The 21233-nt window shown below is 36.6% G+C and overlaps 1 protein-coding gene across 6 annotated transcripts in view; it reads left to right on the top strand.

The window, feature by feature from the left end:
• The window catches only part of LOC127449014 (septin-9-like), a 67249-nt gene extending 60360 nt beyond the window's left edge, over positions 1 to 6889 (top strand). For all 6 annotated transcript variants that reach the window (XM_051712078.1, XM_051712079.1, XM_051712082.1 and 3 more), the window contains 4 exons: positions 1044 to 1139; positions 2707 to 2803; positions 5419 to 5470; positions 5599 to 6889. In XM_051712078.1, coding sequence (XP_051568038.1) covers positions 1044 to 1139; positions 2707 to 2803; positions 5419 to 5470; positions 5599 to 5755 — 402 coding nt within the window. In that variant the 3' untranslated portion in view covers positions 5756 to 6889. The remainder of the gene's footprint in view (positions 1 to 1043; positions 1140 to 2706; positions 2804 to 5418; positions 5471 to 5598) is intronic.
• Positions 6890 to 21233: the final 14344 nt, after the last annotated feature.

The following is a 21233-nucleotide window of genomic DNA, read 5'->3' as shown; positions in this document are numbered from 1 at the left end:
TACTGAGTGCACTTTTTAATGTTTTTATTCAGTGAAACTTTTACTCTGGTAGTGCATGAGTGCTGGGTCATTGTTTAATATCACATGGTCTAGGACAAAACTTTAATGGATGGGACCCCCTTTCCCCTGGCTTCAGTGAGAAGGCTGTTTCATATATGATCTTAGTGGATCCCGTTCATCATTTGGTCTGGGACAATTTTCCCAGTAATCCTCCATGACGATGGCCCTGTGTGACAGCAACTGTATCATTCTCATACTTCACCCAGCATTGGTTTTGCCTGTGCAAATGCTGCCAGAGGAAACTCACTAGGCGTCCAAGATACCGATTCCTCCATACATTTGATTCATCTGCCAAACAGAACAAACCCCAGGCTCCAGAAGCTCTTCAGGCTTGTACGCAACTGTTATGCTTGGCTGTGTGGACAACACACAATCCTTGGATCCCTTTCCTCTGCTCTACTCAGCCTGTGACCTGACAGGAGAGTGGGGTGACTCTATTTTCAACCCTGAGCTCCTGAGCATATTGATTTGGACCTGCTTCATATGTCTGGTTTATTTGATTTTAATGTCAGGCTCGAATCCATTTCAATTCTGTGAAGGGTGTAATTTTGATTCGTGGTCATTCATTAAAGCCACCCGCTGGCTGAAAGCTCTCCATCTGTGTTCTTTTCATTGGTTCTTTAGGCAGCCAATGGCAAGTTTAAATCTTCACTGCCAGAAGTCTGAAGTCATGTGGGTTACAATTATTCAGTCAGACATCTGGTGACCCTTTATTTACAGAATGTGTCATTAATGTTAGTGTCGTGTTTCTCGAATGCCTTTACCTGTTTTGTTTTACCACACTGAAATTTTTAGTTACTCATTTTGTCATTATTTTTCTAAAATGAATCATTCTCTGTTTTTGAAAATTGATTACTAGGCCTTCTGTGCCTGCACATTCATGCATGTTTTCCATAGATGTCAGAGAAACTGAACAATGATTCATGGATTTTCTCTGATGTGTGTGTGTGTGTGTGTGTGTGTGTGTGTTTATGTGTCCACAGATAAGAGAGGACTTGCGAGCCAATGAAATCGAGGTCTACCCTCAAAAGGAGTTTGATGAAGATGCAGAGGACAGAATGATTAATGAGAAGATCAGGGTATGTCCACATATCATATCTCTTTTACTCCAGCATACAATCACTCCTATAGTATCTGTTATGAAGGACTGTCTTGTCTAATTTTTTACTCCAAGTGTTGTATTTGTAGGCTACACTACCTTTCAAAAGCTTATAATCACGAAAACATTTTTGTTTTTGGAAGGAATGTATGCTTCTGTTCACAAAGGATGCATTAAATTGATCAAAAATATTGCCAAAAGCATTACCAACATTGAAAATTATTATTACTGTTTGAAATAGCTATTTTATGTCAAATTTTTGGTCAGAAAAATGGCCAAAAAAGAAACAAATTTCTCTAAAAACTCTTGATATTCTTTTAAGAGGTGAAGGCTCTTCTATGCACTACTGACTTAAAATAAAAAATCAAACTTGATCTGACCAGGAAAGAGAGAGAGGTGGATGGCCCACATGCACAACAAGTGGAAGACATCAGAGACTCTAGTTTGAGAAACAGACACATTACAGGCCAAACACCAGATTCATCTGCAACTGTGAGGTGAAGACTCTGGGATGTTGGCTTTTTAGGCAGAGTTTCAAAGAAAAAGCCACATCTGAAACTGTCAAGTACGAAAAAAGGGTAGAATATGCAAAATAACTTAGACTGAGTGGTAAATTATTAGAAATGAGTATTGTGGATATCTGAATCAAAGTTCAAAGTGTTGAACTGTTGTTAGAAAAGTCTGACAATAATGTCCATGCATCTTTGAGAAGTTCTTCAGAAAACAGGGGATGAAATTTCACTTGAATATCATAAAAAACTGCTGGTAAGAATGCCTGTTAGTGTTAAAGTGATTAGTGGATGAACAAAGTTTGAAGAATACAGCATTTATTTAAACTGAAATAGTAATTTGTGACATTATAAAAGTCTTTATTGTAATTCTTGAATAATTTAAACCATCCTTGGTGAAGACAATTATTATTTTCTTTCAAAAACATAAAAATGTCATGGTGATTCCAAACTTTTGAACAGTAGTATATATCTAGGATTTTTATTAGAGATGTCGACAATCAGTGTGATCAGGATCTTTTACCAATATTCACACTTTTGCACTTAACTGGTAAACTGTTATTCAACATCGAGTCTTCTGATAAGTGCTGGTATTTGGTGTACCTCTAAAGACTTGCACCCAAAAATGCCATTACACCACTGTTTGTTTATCAGGAAAATATGATGATAACAGCATTCATTGCTATTTTTTTTCAAGTAAGATAGAATTAGCTTTAAAAGCTTAAAAGCTAGACATTGCCCAAAACAAACATAAAAAAATGAATTGGCAATGATTTATATCTCAAAGCAACTATTCTTCTTATTATTATCATCATCAATAGTAGTAGGATCAATAAGAAGGAGGTTTTCATAATGAATGTTTTTTATTGTTGTAGTTTAATGCTTATTTATGTATTATTTTGTCAAAGCACAATTAAAACAATAATTAAAAATGGGTTCTGCATATCTGTAATTGGACACCTAAATAAATGGTTCCATATCATTAAAAAGGAATAATATCTATAATGTCTATTTGTTGTTTTTATGTCTCTGTTGTAGGAGATGATCCCTTTTGCTGTGGTGGGAAGTGATCAGGAATATCAGGTCAATGGAAAAAGACTTCTGGGCAGGAAAACAAGATGGGGGACAGTAGAAGGTAGTGTACACACACACACACACACACACACACACACACGTACACACGTGCACACACACACACACACACACACACGTGCTCAGCCTCTCTCCCTCTCCACTCTTCTCTTTTAAATTTCTCTTGCCCAAACACACATCTGCACATCCCCTCTGGCAGTAAGCTTTGTTGGATTGGTGTATACTGGCCCTCTTCTTAATTTAAATTTGCAGTGTTTGGTTGTAAGGATTTTTTTATTCTCGTGCCCACATCATCCTCCATCGACTTATTTGTTTTACTGTATTTGAACAGATTTTTAGGATTTAAACAGTTGAACTAAACTCTTAAAATTTCATACAGTGAGAGCCAGATCACATAATTGTGCTGTGCTCTCAAAATGACATCATGGACAGATTATTATTCACACATTAGCTCTGTGGTGTTTGTGTCTATGAAACCTAATTCCTTTTCTTGTTGCCAAGAGCAAATCAAATCACACAGTGGAGATAGAATCTGAATTGATACCATCAGGAATAAAATAAATAAATAAATAAAACACTGATAGATTCAGTACGAGGAATGAGAATTCAAACTATTCTTACTCTTAGAAATAAAATATTGTAATAAGAAAGCTAAACCCTGCATGGACAGCACGGTGTTAAAAAGATATGTTGTATTGGTTGAAAGTGGAAACGGTCTGCTTGATAGCGTCAGTGTAATAGTTTTTTGTGTGGGGGGCCAGAGACTATTTAGAAGAAATGGGTCACTTCTATTAAAATGAATGGGAGAAACTGGAATACCCAACGTCAACGTATGTGGAAAGGAAGTCCCACCCTAAAGATAAAAGAGCCAATCACCTTTTAGATACAGACATCGTCTGTCAATCAACTCGAGAATGTGTATGCGCATTAGTTGAACAAGCTGGGAAAATTTCGTTTTTTAGAGTGATCTGAGGTACTCAGATGCTGATTACTGCTGATTTAAAATATGTTCTTTGATTGTAATCTTGACCAACCGTTTTGGAGATGTTGGTCTCTCCCCATTCAAGTAGACAGGAGCTGCACTGTCATGCCGCTTGTTTACATAGAAAATAGTTGCCCGGGAGCATTCTAAAAATGTCCGCTGAGTGACCTGATTTGCTGAAAAGGCTAAGCTCCTGGGGAAATAACGTGGTTGCATTAATAATCCAAAGACGAGTTCTTTTAAATACCTTTCTCTGTCTTTTTTTCTTCAAGTTCACTGCCAAACTGAGACTCTCTGGCTGTATCCAAAGGTTAAGGCAGCTAAATTGCTGCCTCACTGCCTACTGTCTAGTCAGTCAATGACTTCACAGGCAGCCTTTTCTGGCACCTCGTTAGGGCACTGTCTTCCAAAGCACCTTAAAGGGATAGTTCACCCAAAAATGAAAATTCTCTTTTAATTTACTCACCCTCCTCACATCCCAGATGTGTATGACTTTCTTTCTTCTGCAGAACACAAATGAAGATTTTTAGAAGAATATCTCAGCTCTGTAGGTCCTTACAATGCAAGTTAATGGTTGCCATAAATTTGAAGCTCCAAAATCCACATAAAGGCAGCATAAAAGTAATCCATAAGACTCCAGTGGATAAATCCATGTGTTCAGACATGATATGATAGGTGTGGGTGAGAAACGGGTCAATATTTAAGTCATTTTGTATCATAAATTCTCCTCCCTGCCCAGTAGGGGGTGATATGCACAAAGAATGTGAATCACCAAAAACAAGTGAAAGTGAAGGAAAAGGGACTTAAATATTGGTCTGTTTCTCACCCACACCTAACATAGATTCAAAAGATATGGATTTAACCACCAGAGTTGTCTGGAGTGGTTTTATGTTGCCCTTTATGTGGAGTTTGGAGCTTCAAAGTTTTTACACCCATTCATTTGCATTGTAAGGACCTACAGTGCTGAGATATTCTTCTAAAAATCTTTGTTTGTGGTCAGTAGATGAAAGAAAGTCATACTCATCTGGGATGGCATGAGGGTGAGTAAATGATGAGAAAATTGTTATTTTTGGGTGAACTAACCCTTTAACATAATATCTAATTATCTAAAACAATGCACTTCCCTCTATTGCTAAATAGACTCAGGGCTGTTTAACCACCACTAATAAACATAAAAAAATATTGTTTCTTATTTTAAACCACTGTCAGCTCCCTTCAAATGTTCAAATGGGTTTTCATTTCCTTCCAGGGACTTTTAAAGTGTCTGCATGCACATTAGAAACTTTTGTTTTAATAACTGTGAATGCGGCAGAATCTGAAATTCATGCACATCTTCGCTCTACAAGAAAGTGGAATAGTTTTTACAGTGCTCTTGGTAAAGCCCTATGTAATGTGTTGTTACTTTAAGAAGACTTAGGCTGCTCAAACGGCATCTCTCGTTTTTGTGTTATAGCACTGCCATCTAATGGCAAAAAAGATGCTACCAACCCTCCAGCATTATAGCGATATTACAACCCCCTTAGAAACATACAGTGGCAGACAGTTAACTCTACAAGACATTAATATTAAAATGAAATAAATGTACCATATTAAAAAAAAAAAAAAAGTATTTGTTAATGGTTTGTTTTTTTCAGCTGCACTATTCACTAAAACAACATTCTTTTTTATTTTTGCAGTTGAGAACACAGCACACTGTGAGTTTTCCTATCTGCGGGACCTGCTCATCAGGTAATTAAAATTCTGCATTTCAGTTCTTTTCATTTGTTAGTAAAGAGGAAGATGTGAATTTCAATTGAAGGTCACTACCAACTTCCTTCCCTCTCTTCTCTCCATCTGTTTCCCTGATCCTCTTTCAGAACTCACATGCAGAACATCAAAGACATCACAAGCAGCATCCATTACGAGATGTATCGCATACGCAGATTCAATGAGAACAACACACAAACAAATGGGCAGCCAGCAATCCACGCCAACGGTATAGCTGAGCATGAAATCCTCTCCCATGAAATGTAAACGTCAATCTGTCCATCCATCCATTCGTCTGTCCATCTGATTCTCCGTCAGTCCCTAAATATTCAACATCAACATTTTCTTCCTTGATTCACTCTTCCTCCATCATTCTGTCTGGTGCTTTCAGCTGACCACTGATCCCCCCCCCCCCCCCCCAAAAAAAAAAATGTGTTTCTGATGTGTGGAAATTAATCTGATTGGCACATTTAAGCCTGCTGCAAAATGTGATGTTCTGTAATTTATTTGTTTTGTATTTTATTACAGATGTGCTAGTGTGTCTTTTCAATATCCTCATTTAAAGGAATTACTCAGAGTGGAAATAGTGACATCTGTCAAAAGTGTACCGTCCCATAGTGCTTAAAGCTTAAATCATTGGTTAAATTGGAACTTGATGATCATCGTATGACTGTTGAGCATTTTTTTTAAAAACAACAACAAAATTTTTTTTTTAAATATTGACCATTGCTTTAGGGGATTTAGAGTGTATTCAGCCAAATAAATCTGTGAAAAAATTTGACACATAGTTTCATGGATCCAAGACAAGCGTGGGAAATTATTTCTGGTGTATTAGTCCTGTACTGTAGAAAATGTTTGCTCATAATATTTGACCCTGTGCAGTCACTTCATTTCAGACATAAGGCTTGATGAAAGTAGTTAATTAAAAACTTTTTTAATCAAGTGTAAACAGATTTTAAGGCAGTTTTAGTAGCCCCCTTTTTGTAGTATCTCTGCCCTGGTATCTTCACTGATTTTTGATATGTTCATGTACTTTGTGCCATATTTGCATTTGTTTCTGTGTTTTTTAGGCATAGTTCATTTATATTATTATTATTGTAATTATTGTTGTGCTTTTTATTTGTAAAGGCCTTTACATGTGTAAAACAAAATAAATGTCCTTTTGTTTTTAGGCTAACATTCATATTTTGATTTGTAAAGAATTATGTATTTATATACTGCACATCATGTTACCCAAATGTAATAGTATGGTTTTTGTAGGTCACATCTTTAGATTTCCAGAATGTCATCACAGTGACCCTCAGTCTCAAAGTACCTATACTTATTAAATGTTCTGTGTTTTTATCTCTTAACTTCTTATTTTGGCTATCGGTGTTTAGTAAAGCAAGTTCTGAACCATTCTATCCCTCTCTTCATTCTGTATAAATGCCACTGTGATATATTAATTTTATGCATTTATTAGTGGAAAACCACATCATGGACAATTATGTGGGCAGCTGAATAATTTGGTTAATAATCACAAAGTGTCCTGGACATAAGCCATCTATTTTTATTTTCATTTATTTTTTATTTTTTTTACAATGGTAAAAAGGGCTCATCTTATGGACCTAAAAAATATTTTTACCTGTTTGCAGATGATCTGTCTAAATTATTTTTTTTGCTTAAAGAATGTCTCTCTGCATACTTTGTAGGGCCTGAATTTGGTGTGTTTTTAATAAGATAGCTAACAAAACAACACAATTTTGTCCCACCAAGTGTTGGCCAGTGGATAGCATTACATTAGAATAACATATGAGCTTTTATGGCTGTCAGAAAATTAGAGTCAATCACGTTATTTTCCATCCCTACTGAATGGAAACCAAAAATAATTCACAGTATTCTAGTGTTCCGTTTGACCCTGATTATGTCCTTTAGACTGAGATGTACTTTAAAACAGATTATTTTATATTATACACCTTATTGTATTTTGCTGTAGTATAAGGTCAGAGTTATCATATTAGATTTGAAAAAAATAAAGGTTGCTATTTTTTATTGTCATCTAATTTTGTATCTGATCTTTTGTAAGCATGCATATGTTATTGGTAAAAAGTCTTTATTGAATGGATTTAAAAAAAAAAAAAAATTATTATTCACACAGTACATTCAATGTTGTAAGAGAAAATGGACACTCATTATATGGCTGAATTAACCGACTGCTGGGATTGTGATTTGTTTCTGCACTGCACATCGGCACATGTAGGTGAATGTCTGTGAATCAGGAGGTAATATGTCACTCAAGTAGGCTATCTGCGGTAATGATCATGAGGAAATTATGCTGAATTGAATGTAAGAATACCACGGTGAAAATGTAATTTTTAAAACGAGATGATACCGCAGACTGTGGTCTGTATAGAAGCCTAATGAAAATGGGAAAAATTTATTTAGTCCTTTATTTAGCCAGCTATGAAATAATCAAAATGTCATTTCACCAGGAGCTTCCTGCAGAGGGTGAGAGAAATTGATAATAAATTAACTAATTTGTATCTCAGGGTATGAATGTACATTCAGAAAGCTACAAGAACGTAAAAAATAAGTCATTAAGTTCTTTATTAGAGTTTTAAAATAGTTTATTTAAAAGGCTATTTCAAAAGTGGCTGATAATACCTGTCCTTTCAGATTACATATCTTTTAAATTCAATGTTAAATTCTTAATTCATTGCAGATGGACATTTGATATATAGATATAGATACAGATATATTTATTCATGGAGGGAATAGTAAATTGTCTATCAGTGATAGATAGTTTCTTTTAAAATAACAGCCATCATGTTCCACTTTCTTTACCCAAATCACGCCCTTTAACCCTTAAATGTGTTTCACCAAACACTATTATATACTCTGGTCTTTAGTGACCTGCACTTATATCAACCTCAAATACAGTAGATCTACAAAATGCCCAGATAGTGTCACATTTTCAAAACTTTTTCAAGACAATTAGAAAATAATAGAATAGAATATATTCTGATCAGTGGTGGGAAGAGTACTGATTTTTTAAGTAAATGTACTGCTGCTGAAGAAATAATTCACTTGAGTACAAGTAGAAGTACTGAGAAATATTATGACTCAAGTAAGAGTAAAGTAGTAAATTGCCGAAAAACTACTCAAGTAATTACGTGACAAGGTACTTGAAATGTATATTATATATAGTATATACGCTTCCATTTTTAGAACACAAAGACATTTTTGTTCTTGAAAGAAATTGATGCTTCCTTTCACCAAGGATGAATTAATTTCAAGTCGTCATTTTTATTTGTATAGCGCTATTCACAACACGCGTTGTTTCAAAGCAGCTTTACAGAAAATCATGCATTAATAGAAAATGAAACAGTAATATCTATAAAGTCTTAGATTCATCAATGTGTAATTGTAAATTGTGTACAAAAATAAATAATTAAATAAGTGAGCAAGCCGAAGGCGACTGTGGCAAGGAACACAAAACTCCATAAGATGTTGGTTAATGGAGAAAAATAACCTTGGGAGAAACCAGGCTCACTGTGGGGGCCAGTTCCCCTCTGGCTAAACAACATGAATATAATGCCAATATTATTTATTTATGTGTAGTGCAAGTCATGGTTTAAAATTAGTAAATGAAGTAAGTGTAAAGGGCCAGTGTTTAAACAAAGATTTATTTTGAACTGTAAGATTAATGACTAATGTCTTTGAAGTCCATTCTGGATTAACTGCAGGTGTATACATAGATGCATTGTCCTTTGTTAGTTGGCTGATGAAGGCATTTGTTGGCAAGTAATTGATAGTCTACGTATTCTGTTTCAGGAGTGTAATCCATCATTAGACCAAAGTGATGCAGGCAGAGATGAGTGAGGTGCATCGCAGTTCAACCAGCTGGTCATTTCGGTGAGGTCTATCCTAAATCCAACATTCAGGCAGTGGCATATGAAGTATCCCATGTCTTATGGTTGGAGTTGGCATCAGTTCATCCTCTGAAGTCCATCGTAATAGATTGAAGTGATGTCTGGCTGGCACCGGCCACATTTAGTCATCATCACTCAGAGACATGTAGCAGTGGAGTCCAACATCAAGCAGGAACAGAGCTGGATCTGGCCGAGACAGGGATACAAACAGAATAGTATTAGTGTAGATGCCATTCAGTTTTTTGTAGAGTTATAGATCATGATAAATGTTTCTGGTTCCAGCAGACCTAACTAAAGCAGCCTAATTGTGAGTTGATGGATAAATTAGGTGTATGCCTGGCTAAATAGATGAGTCTTTAGTCTAGATTTAAACTCAGTGAGTGTGTCTGTGTCCTGAACAGTGTTACGGAGACTATTCCATAGTTTAGGAGCCAAATAGGAAAAGGATCTACCTCCTTTTGTGGATTTTGATATTCTAGGAACTATTAACAGGCCAGAATTTTGCGATTGTAATGAATGTCATGGAATATAGCGTGGTAGAAGGTCACTTAAGTACTGTGGAGTAAGACCATTCAAAGATCTGTACGTAGTTAAAATTTAAAATTAATACGGAATTTAACAGGTAGCCAATGTAACGACGATAAAATGGGGCTAATACAGTTGTGCTCAAAAGTTTACATACCCTGGCAGAAATTGTGAAATTTTGGCATTGATTTTGAAAATATGACTGATCATGCAAAAATACTGTCTTTTATTTAAGGATAGTGATCAAATGAAGCCATTTATTATCACATAGTTGTTTGGCTCCTTTTTAAATCATAATGATAACAGAAATAACCCAAATGGCCCTGATCAAAAGTTTACATACCCTTGAATGTTTGGCCTTGTTACAGACACACAAGGTGACACACACAGGTTTAAATGGCAATTAAAGGCTAATTTCCCACACCTGTGGCTTTTTAAATTGCAATTAGTGTCTGTGTATAAATAGTCAATGAGTTTGTTAGCTCTCACGTGGATGCACTGAGCAGGCTAGATACTGAGCCATGGGGAGCAGAAAAGAACTGTCAAAAGACCTGTGTAACAAGGTAATGGAACTTTATAAAGATGGAAAAGGATATAAAAAGATATCCAAAGCCTTGAAAATACCAGTCAATACTGTTCAATCACTTATTAAGAAATGGAACATTCAGGGATCTCTTGATACCAAGACAAGGTCAGGTAGACCAAGAAAGATTTCAGCCACAACTGCCAGAAGAATTGTTCGGGATACAAAGAAAAACCCACAGGTAACCTCAGGAGAAATACAGGCTGCTCTGGAAAAAGATGGTGTGGTTGTTTCAAGGAGCACAATATGACAATACTTGAACAAAATGAGCTGCATGATTGAGTTGCCAGAAAGAAGCCTTTACTGCGCAAATGCCACAAAAAAGCCCGGTTACAATATGCCTGACAACACCTTGACTCGCCTCACATTTTCCACCACATTGTAATTTGGAGTGACGAGACCAAAATAGAGCTTTATGGTCACAACCATAAGCGCTATGTTTGGAGAGGGGTCAACAAGGCCTATAGTGAAAAGAATACCATCCCCACTGTGAAGCATGGTGGTGGCTCACTGATGTTTTGGGGGTGTGTGAGCTCTAAAAGCACGGGGAATCTTGTGAAAATTGATGGCAAGATGAATGCAGCATGTTATCATAAAATACCGGCAGACAATTTGCATTCTTCGCACGAAAGCTGCACATGGGACGCTCTTGGACTTTCCAGCATGACAATGACCCTAAGCACAAGGCCAAGCTGACCCTCCAGTGGTTACAGCAGAAAAAGGTGAAGGTTCTGGAGTGGCAATCACAGTCTCCTGACTTTAATATCATCGAGCCACTCTGGGGAGATCTCAAACGTGCGGTTCATGCAAGACGACCAAAGACTTTGCATGACCTGGAGGCATTTTGCCAAGATGAATGGGCAGCTATACCACCTGCAAGAATTTGGGGCCTCATAGACAACTATTACAAAAGACTGCACGCTGTCATTGATGCTAAAGGAGGCAATACATAGTATTAAGAACTAAGGGTATGCAGACTTTTGAACAGGGGTCATTTCATTTTTTTCTTTGTTGCCATATTTTGTTTTATGATTGTGCCATTCTGTTATAACCTACAGTTGAATATGAATCCCATAAGAAATAAAAGAAATGTGTTTTGCCTGCTCACTTATGTTTTCTTTAAAAATGGTACATATATTACCAATTCTCCAAGGGTATACAAACTTTTGAGCACAACTGTATGATTATATTTATTAGTTCTAGTCAGCACTCTGGCTGCTGCATTTTGAACCAATTGAAGTTTATTTATTGAACTTGCTGGACATCCTTTCAGTAATGCATTACAATAATCTAGTCTTGAGGTCATGAATGCATGAATTAGTTTTTCGGCATCAGCAACAGAGAGCACGTGTTGTAACTTAGCAATATTTCTGAGGTGGAAGATTGCTGTTCTGCAAACATTGGAAATTTTATTTTCAAAGGACAGATTAGTATCAAATATAACACCTAAGTTCTTTGCTGTAGAAGACGATGCAACAGTACATCCATTAAGAGTCAAATTATATTTTTGCAGCTTATTTTTAGAGGTTTTTGGTCCAATTATTAGTACCTCTGTTTTGTCGGAATTGAATAGAAGGAAACTTCTGGCCATCCATTCTTTTATTTCACTGATACACTCTGCTAATTTGGAGAATTGTGAAATTTCATTGGGTTTCAAAGAAATATAAAGTTGGGTATTGTCGGCATAACATTGGAAACTTATTCCACGATTCCTGATAACATCACCCAGGGGAAGCATACTATATAAGGAGAAAAGCAGAGGCCCTAAAACTGATCCATGTGACACCCCATACTTAACTTTTGTTTGATTTGACAATTCCTCATTTACATAGACAAAGTGGTAGCGGTCTGCTAAATAGGACCTAAACCATTAATGCAAGTCAAAAATGCAAACATATTTCTCAAGACTATTCAAGAGAATGTCATGATCTATGGTGTCAAAGGCAGCACTAAGATCTAAAAGCACTAGAAGAGAAATGCAGCGGTCAGATGATAGGAGCAAGTCATTTGTAACTCAGTCTCTGAACTGTGGTGGGCCTAAATCCTGAATGAAATTCTTCATATATACTATTTATCTGTAGAAATGAACATAGTTTGGAGGAAACTACCTTTTCTAGTATTTTTGAAATAAATGGAAGATTTGAAATCGGTCTATAATTAGCCAATTCTCCAGGATCAAGCTGTGGCTTCTTAATATGCGGTTTGATAACTGCCATTTTAAAGTTTCTTGGGACATGTCCTAAGGATAGCGAGGAGTTAATAATATTAAGAAGAGGTTCTGAGATTACAGGGAATACCTCTTTTAAGAGCTTAGTTGGTATTGGATCTAACATATATGTTGTGGCTTTTTTTAATAAGTATTGTTAGCTCTTCATGACAGAGAAGGATTGAAGCTGCTCGTGAGGAAAATTATGAGACACTGTTTTCTAAGGTACTCTGACAGATGATTGCATTATTCTAATTTTATTTCTGATGATTTCAATTTTATTAGTAAAGAAATTCATGAAGTCATTACTATTGTGCTGCGACGGAATATGTGATTCAATTGAGGCTTTATTCCTAACCAATTTAGCCACAGTACTGAATAAACACCTAGGATTGTTGTGGTTATTTTCTATGAGTTTGCTAAAATATGCTGACCTGGCAATTTTTAGTGCCTGTCTGTAGCTACAGACACTATCCTTCCATGCACCGTGAAATACCTCTAATTTTGTATTCTTCCACTTGCGCTCCATTTTCCGAGCTGCTCTCTTGAGAGCATGAGTGTGATCATTGTACCATGGTGCAGGGCTTTTTTCTTTAATTTTCTTTAATCCAAGGGGGGTGACACCATCAAGAGTGCTAGAGATGACTGTATTTATATTTTCTGTTATTTCATCAAGTTCTTCTAGGCTTTGGGGTTTACGAGTGTATGAGATAGATCTGGAAGATTATTAGTGAAGCTATCTTTAGTGGTTGAAAAAATAGTTCTACCTAAACGATAGTGTGGTGTAGATTGAGTAACGTTAGCTGATCACAGCATACAAGAGACAAGGTAATGATCTGAGATGTCCTTGCTCTGTGGCAGAATTTCTATAGTATCAACATCAACTCCATATGGCAGAATTAAATCTAGCATATGATTCTGGCAATGAGTTGGTCCTGTCACATTTTGTCTGACTCCAAGAGAGTTGAGAATATTGATAAACGCTTATCCCAATGTGTCATCTTCATTATCTATGTGAATATTGCAGTCACCTACAATTAAAGCTCTATCCACAGTAACTACTAGATCTGATAGAAAATTAGCAAATTCACCAAGGAAACCAGAATACGTCCCGGGTGATCTATATACTGTAGCAAGGGCGAAAGACGACAGAGATTTTTTATTTGTATCTGATGGTGTCACATTAAGCATTATTATTTCAAAAGACTTAAACTTATATCCTATCCTCTGAGTAACACCAAAAACTTCAATTGTAGCAACACCGCCTCCTCGACCCTTCAGACGAGGCTCATATTTATAACAATAACATGGGGGAGTAGATTAATTTAAACTAATATATTCATTCGGTTTAAGCAAGGGTTCAGTCAAACAAAGCACATCCAAACTATGATCTGTAATCATTTTATTTACAGTTAGTGCTTTGGTTGATTTTAAAATTAGATCTAATGTTTAGTAGCCCTACCTTTATATAATGTTTATCTTAAATGTTTTTGTTATTTTCATGTTTTACCTTAATCAATTTTTTTCTAAATAATTTAGTGAGGGTTTTGTGTTTGGTAGTTCAGGGAACAGACACAGTCTCTATATGATATCTAGGTGATACAGTCAATATGTGTTGTAGTTTATGTGACCTGTGTGACATCTCAAGGCAGCTAGCAGATGTTCAGATTAGCAAGTTTGTTTGCTTCCTGACCTGGACCCCAGTTAGTCAGATACTATCACTATTAAATCTATGAGCCAAATTACTAGAGAGGAGAGTGGCACCTTCCCTGGAGGGATGGAGTCCATCTCTTTAGCAGGTCAGGTCTACCCCAAAAACTCTTCCAACTGTCTATAAATCCCATGCTATTCTCCGGACACCACTCAGACATACAGCCACTCAGTGACACTAATCTACTATAAACCTCGTCACCAGGAAGGGGGAGGGGTCAGAGCATATTACTGTGTCTGACATCATTTTTGCAAGTTCACACACCTCTTTAACATAATCCCTAGTGATCTCCGACTGGCGAAGCCAGACATCGTTAGTGCTGACATGAATAACAATTTTAGAAAATCTACATTTAGCATTAGCCAGCACTTGTAAATTTGATCTGATGTCAGATGCCCAAGCCCCCAAAATGCATTTAACAATAGTGGCTGGAGTCTCTTTTTCCATGTTCCTTATAACAGAATCACATATTACTAAGGCTCTTTCAATCAGTGCATCACTTGAGTGGGGAGAATCGATTGGAAACCCTAACAGGAACGGGAGAGTGGTGTTGCTTTGCCCTATGAGTATGCCGCCGAGATGTCACCTAAACACCCTGCTGCAGGGGTTCTACAGCTGGAACCAAAGTGTGTGTGTTGTTTACTGTACTACCCACATCCGAAACAGTATCTACTAGCTTCTCTTTCTCACTGACCTCCACTAGCATTTGTTTGCATGTCTCTAACTCATTACTCTTCTCCATCAGCCTGACTAATTCCTTAATTTTATCACATGTAAATCCCTCACTGCTGTCGGAAGAAGCTATAGTAAACATGTGACATGTAATGCAGGAAGCAATAACATGAGCGGATGCCATGACTTACCACAATTGTTTGTTGTTGTTGGTTGTTCCCTCATGCAATTGTTTGTTGTTATGGTTGTTCTTGATAAGTGGTGCTTTGAGATCGACGTAATAATCTGTGTAACACTGAGGGGAAAATGGGTACGCACGGTAAAATGCACGCAGTTTAATTGCGATAAAAATAGAAAGCGGATGCATGCGGAAAAATGCACGCAGTTGAATCGCAATAAGAGAGTAATGCGGGGGAAAAAACGATGCATGCTGAAAAATGGCATAGACTAAAGATTAAAACCTGAAAACAGATAAGCGATGCTAAAAAAGCTAGCAGGCTACAAACACAGACTCGAGCTAGAATTGATCAAATTTATCAAAAATACTGCCAAAATCATTAATTGCAAATTATTATTACAGTTTCAAATAATTGTATTAAGTGGTATTTATTCAATTTTTTTCTTTACCCGTGATGGCAAACATATACTGTGTCACCTATTCCTTACAAAAGCATTCTAAAGGGCTAATTTTGTACTCAAGAAAATGTTCTTATTATCAGAACAATTGAAAATGGTTGCGCTATCATGTGGAAATCACAATACAGTGGGTTTTTCCCCATTTGCTGAGGTTTTGAGTTCTTACAAGTTGCTTTACACTTGCAAGTGTAAAAATAGGAAAATATAAAAATAAAAACAATTCTCCTGAAATTCTAATTGTTCTCCTAAAGTCAATTGTTTTAGAGAGATGAAGGCTATTCCATGCATTTAAAAAAAAAAAAAAAAAGAATCTCTAACCAGGACAGAGAGGGAAGTGGATGATCAGATGCACAGCAAAAAGACAAGAAAAACACAGTCTCTAGTTTGAGGAACAGACTCCTCACAGGTCCTAAACTAGCAGCTTCTAAATGCCAAAGACATGCATTGTGGCAAGAGGATTCTTGGACAAACAGAAAATTTTAAGAATACAACATTTATTTAAATAGAAATAGCCATTCTAAATGTCTCTAAATCATCTCTAAACTACATAATGTGTATTGTGACTGAAACACCTGAAATTCCTATTTCAGGTTTATTCTCATTCATGTATGTCCAAGTATTTTGGCTAAGTTAACATACTGTACAAAACTAATATAATGCCATATCATAAAGGAAGAAATGTATCCTCTATGATATTGCAGCAATTATCCAGATATGGAATGAGATTATTAAGCAAACTGTTATCAACTCCTACATGCCAACTAAATAAAATAAGGCAAAAATAAACATTTCACACAGTGTTTAGTGAGAGATATGATTGATTCAAACACTAAAAGTGGTTGTTCTGTATATGTATTATTGTATTACAGTTTTAATAATAAAGTCTTAATTAACATTATGGTTATTTAACATATTGAGATATTATTATTAAGTAAATTGTGTCATTTGGTTACATTATGTTTTTTGATTTCTCATCCCTTCTTTATATAACATCCATCCCTTTCACACCTCTAGCGGGTGAGGCTTTTCTCATGGATAAACAGCAGCACAGGGCAGGGAAGTACAGTACAGCACCGTGAGCGAGAGTATTACCCGCTAGCACAGTTTATTTATCAGGAGTACAGTTTATTTTGGAAAAGAGGGGCGAACAGTTACAGAATTTAACGCAGGGGTACAATACCAAACTGATGCAGACTGATAGAAGCGGAGAGCCCGTCTGTGTGCACGATGGTGTGAGGAACCGGATGGCAAGAAAAAAATTATGTTCAGTGAAAAGTCAAAAGAAGATCGCAATGTATGTAATTGTAACTACATATGATATTATTAATAAAACACTGGAACTCGTTGCGTGGGCAGTTTCAGGTATATTTTTGTCAATTTCGGTGGCATTTTTGCCCGAGTCCCCATTAATTTCCGACACTATCGGCATTGTATCTTTCTAAGGTATTTAAAAAGTTAGTTTTAGACATATAGTAGCAAATAAACAAGATATCCCCACATATATGTCAAACTACATTGTGTTAATGTTTGACACAGTTAAAACATTGCCTACCTTAAAAACAAGTGAAGTTTGATCAGTGGTTAAACGTGTTCAGATGATTCCCTCGTACCTGAATGAATGTCTTATTTCCAAAATAAAATTAAATATGCAGAAATCACAGCATTACAGTTCTTGTATATTGACAGGGCAGAAAGTCTTGGAGAAGCTACAGAAGAGAGGACACCAGTGGCAGTTCATGATGCTCTGCCCTGCGGGCTTCCGTCGTGCCACGCACAGCGCGTTTTAGCTTATAAACAGATTTAGCGTTTATAACTTGCCGATTTCTTCTTCCCAAAAATTCAGAAATATTATGTTTTTTTTTTTTTTTTTTTTTGTACTTTGTAATTGTGGTGAAAAATAACTGTAGTGAAGTTGAATACTTAATTTTTAATCAACTCAAGTAAAAGTAGTATTATTTGTTTATATTTAAAAAAAGTCGAAAAATTTACTCAAATACTATAATGAGAATAGTTGTAATTCGTTACTTTCCACCTCTGATTCTGATGCATTTTTATGTTTTATTTTTCATATATAATGAAAGAGATGATGCAACAAATATAGAACTGTATTCATTACTTCCACACTGAAATGTCATGGGATGCAACTGGCTATTAAACATATTGAGCTACACATTACACTTAAGCTGCACGTAATTTACACATACACTGGCAGCCAAAAGTTTGGAATATTGTACAGATTTTGCTGTTTCGGAAGGAAATTGGTACTTTAATTCACCAAAGTGGCATTCAACTGATCACAAAGTATAGTCAGGACATTACTGATGTAAAAAACAGCACCGTCACTATTTGAAAAAAGTCATTTTTGATAAAATCTAGACAGGCCCCATTTCCAGGAGCCATCACTCCAACACCTTATCCTTGAGTAATCATGCTAAACTGCTAATTTGGTACTAGGAAATCACTTGCCATTATATTAAACACAGTTGAAAGCTGTTTGGTTCGTTAAATGAAGCTTAACATTGTCTTTGTGTTTGTGTTTGTTTTTGAGTTGCCACAGTATGCAAAAGACTGAAATGTCTTAAGGTCAATATTAGGTCAAAAATGGCAAAAAGGAATCCGCTTTCTCTAGAAACTTGTCAGTCAATCATTGTTTTGAGGAATGAAGGCTACACAATGCTTGAAATTGCCATAAAACTGAAGATTTCAAACAAAGGTGTACACTACAGTCTTCAAAGACAAAGGACAACTGGCTCTAACAAGGACAGAAAGAGATGTTGAAGGCCAGATGTACAACTAAACAAGAGGATAAGTACATCAGAGTCTCTAGTTTGAGAAATAGATGCCTCACATGTCCTCAGCTGACAGCTTCATTGAATTCTACCCGCTCAACACCATTTTCATGTACAACAGTGAAGAGAAGACTCTGGGGTGCAGGCCTTATGGGAAGACTTGCAAAAAAAAAGCCACTTTTGAAACAGAAAAAAAAAGAAAAGGTTAGAGTGGGCAAAGAGGGGGGCCTGGGTAGCTCATTGGTAAAAGACGCTGGCTACCACCCCTGGAGTTCGCTAGTTCGCTATTCCAAACTTTTGGCTGCCAGTGCATGTGTATTCTCAGGCACTTTTTGAGTCTAAATAAACTCACAACTTACATAATTTCAGTAGTACACACTGGCAATAGCCAAATCATACTGTGTACCTAACTAGCACTTGTGTTAAACTTGCTATAGTTTTGTTTCACATTGCTTCTTTGTCAAATAGCAATGTCAAATGTAAATCAAATCAATCACTACAACATTAGTGCCACCTTGAGTAAGAAATAACATGCATAATATATATGTGTACACACATACTGAATAGAATATTTATAATTCACCATTGTTACACAGAAAATCAACGTGATAAAGTTTTTGGAATATAGTACTCATATGTCTTGTAATAAACAAAGAAATGTATATCCTGTGATAGTAAACTTATAGATCTGAAATAATGAAAAACTATGAGTTATGGAAGCACAAAAAAACTGACATTATTACATATCTTGGGACTTTAATGACCTTATACACTTTTGTTAACTAAGCAGTTATAATATATATATATATATATAAGCAATATCACACAAGCAAGAGCGCGATATCAGGTGATTACCTGATGTAGGGCCATCAATGTGTCAATGTGATTTCCAATCACAGCAGTGCTGATTTAGGGTCATATAGCATGATTGCGAGTGTGATATTGCTTATATACAACAGTTCAATAAACAAGTAAATTTTAAAAAATTAGATAAAACTGAGTAAGGTCATAAAAACGCATGTGCATGGAACTACTTTCTTACGCGACGGATCAGAATCTGCCGTTGCTGGTTCAAACCAAATGATGCGTCCAAGCCTTCGTTAGTAATTCAAAAATGTGACTTCAGAAATAGTATCACGGCTTGTGCTGTTTCTAACAAGTTATTGGATAAACAAGTGTGTGTGTGTGTGTGTGTGTGTGTGTGTGAGTGTGTGTGAGAGAGAGAGAGAGAGAGAGAGCGAGAGAGAGAGAGAGACGGAGCGTGTGCGATCACCTGTTGCCACTCCCAAGCAGAGATGCTGTCAGCTTTCTGAAGATCAGCTTTCTCAGTGGTAAAATAGCCATCCAAGCGGGGGTATTCCTTTCTATTTCACGGTAGCCGGTGAGCAAGAGTCGATCACTATAGAAACCGCAATGTCCTCCCCATTTTAAAGTGTGTAACCAATGTGGAAACTCCGGTAAGAGTTAAGCGCCTTGAGTTCTGTAATCAGTCAGTCTGTTGTGTCTCTCAGCTGTGATGAGCCGTAATGCTGAAGTTGTTTGTTTAAAGCTGTTTAAAGCTATTTCCTAGCTTTAGTAGTGTAGTAGCAATCACGGAGCACTGTTGTATGTAAACAGTGGCTGACACGGATACACTTCACGTCACCAACTGGCTCATATTACACACAAAAATGATCTTTTGCCACCACCTGCTGGCTAACATATGTAATGTAAAAAAAAAAATATGTAATGTAAAAAAATAAAATAAAATAAAAAATACAAACAGTAGCTCTTAACACATATGCACTGCTCTTACACTTTAGTTTAGAACAGCACGAACACAAGCGGAGTGATGAACACACAGTGAAGCGTTCGAGTGCTGATGGTGTCAGACCATCAGTGCTCATGGAACATCTCTCGTCCAATCAGATTCGAGGACCGGAACTAACTGTTGTATATGTGTGTATATATATATATATATATATATATATATATATATATATATATATATATATATATATATTGGGGGGGGGGGTAGAGCTCCCCTTGCTCTGTCCGCAATACCCTTGAGGCAATTTTACAAATGCACATATTGTTTGTTATTCTTCCATTTGTTCACTTGTGTAATTTTGATTTCCCATTCTACCTCATCTGCATGTCACCTTCTACCTCCTCTTCCCCACCCCATTCACATTAATAAACACATTCATGCACAGCATTCCCGCACCAAGGCCTTACTCTTTGACTGTCTCCTGGCATGATTCCAAGCCTTTATACAAAGGAAGGCAGGGCTGTTACCCAACCCATATGCAAATTGGCCTCGTTTTGATGAAAAGACAGCTGAAAATTTAATTAGATTCAACAGCAGAAAGAAATATCATACCGCTCCTCTCTGGAGGGGAGCGATTTACTTGAATTAATGTTTGCCAGTCTTGCACTCGAAGTAAACACATGGATAAAGAGAAAGGTGTAATGTTTATTTTGCATATCACTGATGAAAACCGTCATCAGAGGGCAGACCAGCTGAAAGGTGCTTTGCGCCACCTACTGTAACAGGGTAAACTGCTTGTCGATTAGCGCCACCTATTGTAAAGTCGTGAATGTGCTAACGGCGGTCATTTGCGTCGCTTTATATGCGTACAGGCCATTCGTCTACGATTCGTCTCTCATAATCACGTCTTGGTGTGCAGTTGTAACCTTAATACAGTTGTAACAATTCCTAGCTAACATAAA

The sequence above is a fragment of the Myxocyprinus asiaticus genome, chromosome 12 (assembly GCF_019703515.2).
Source record: "Myxocyprinus asiaticus isolate MX2 ecotype Aquarium Trade chromosome 12, UBuf_Myxa_2, whole genome shotgun sequence".
NCBI classification, from domain to species: Eukaryota; Metazoa; Chordata; class Actinopteri; order Cypriniformes; family Catostomidae; genus Myxocyprinus; species Myxocyprinus asiaticus.
Note: the sequence above shows the minus strand (reverse complement) of the source record. Positions and strands in the feature narration are given on the sequence as shown.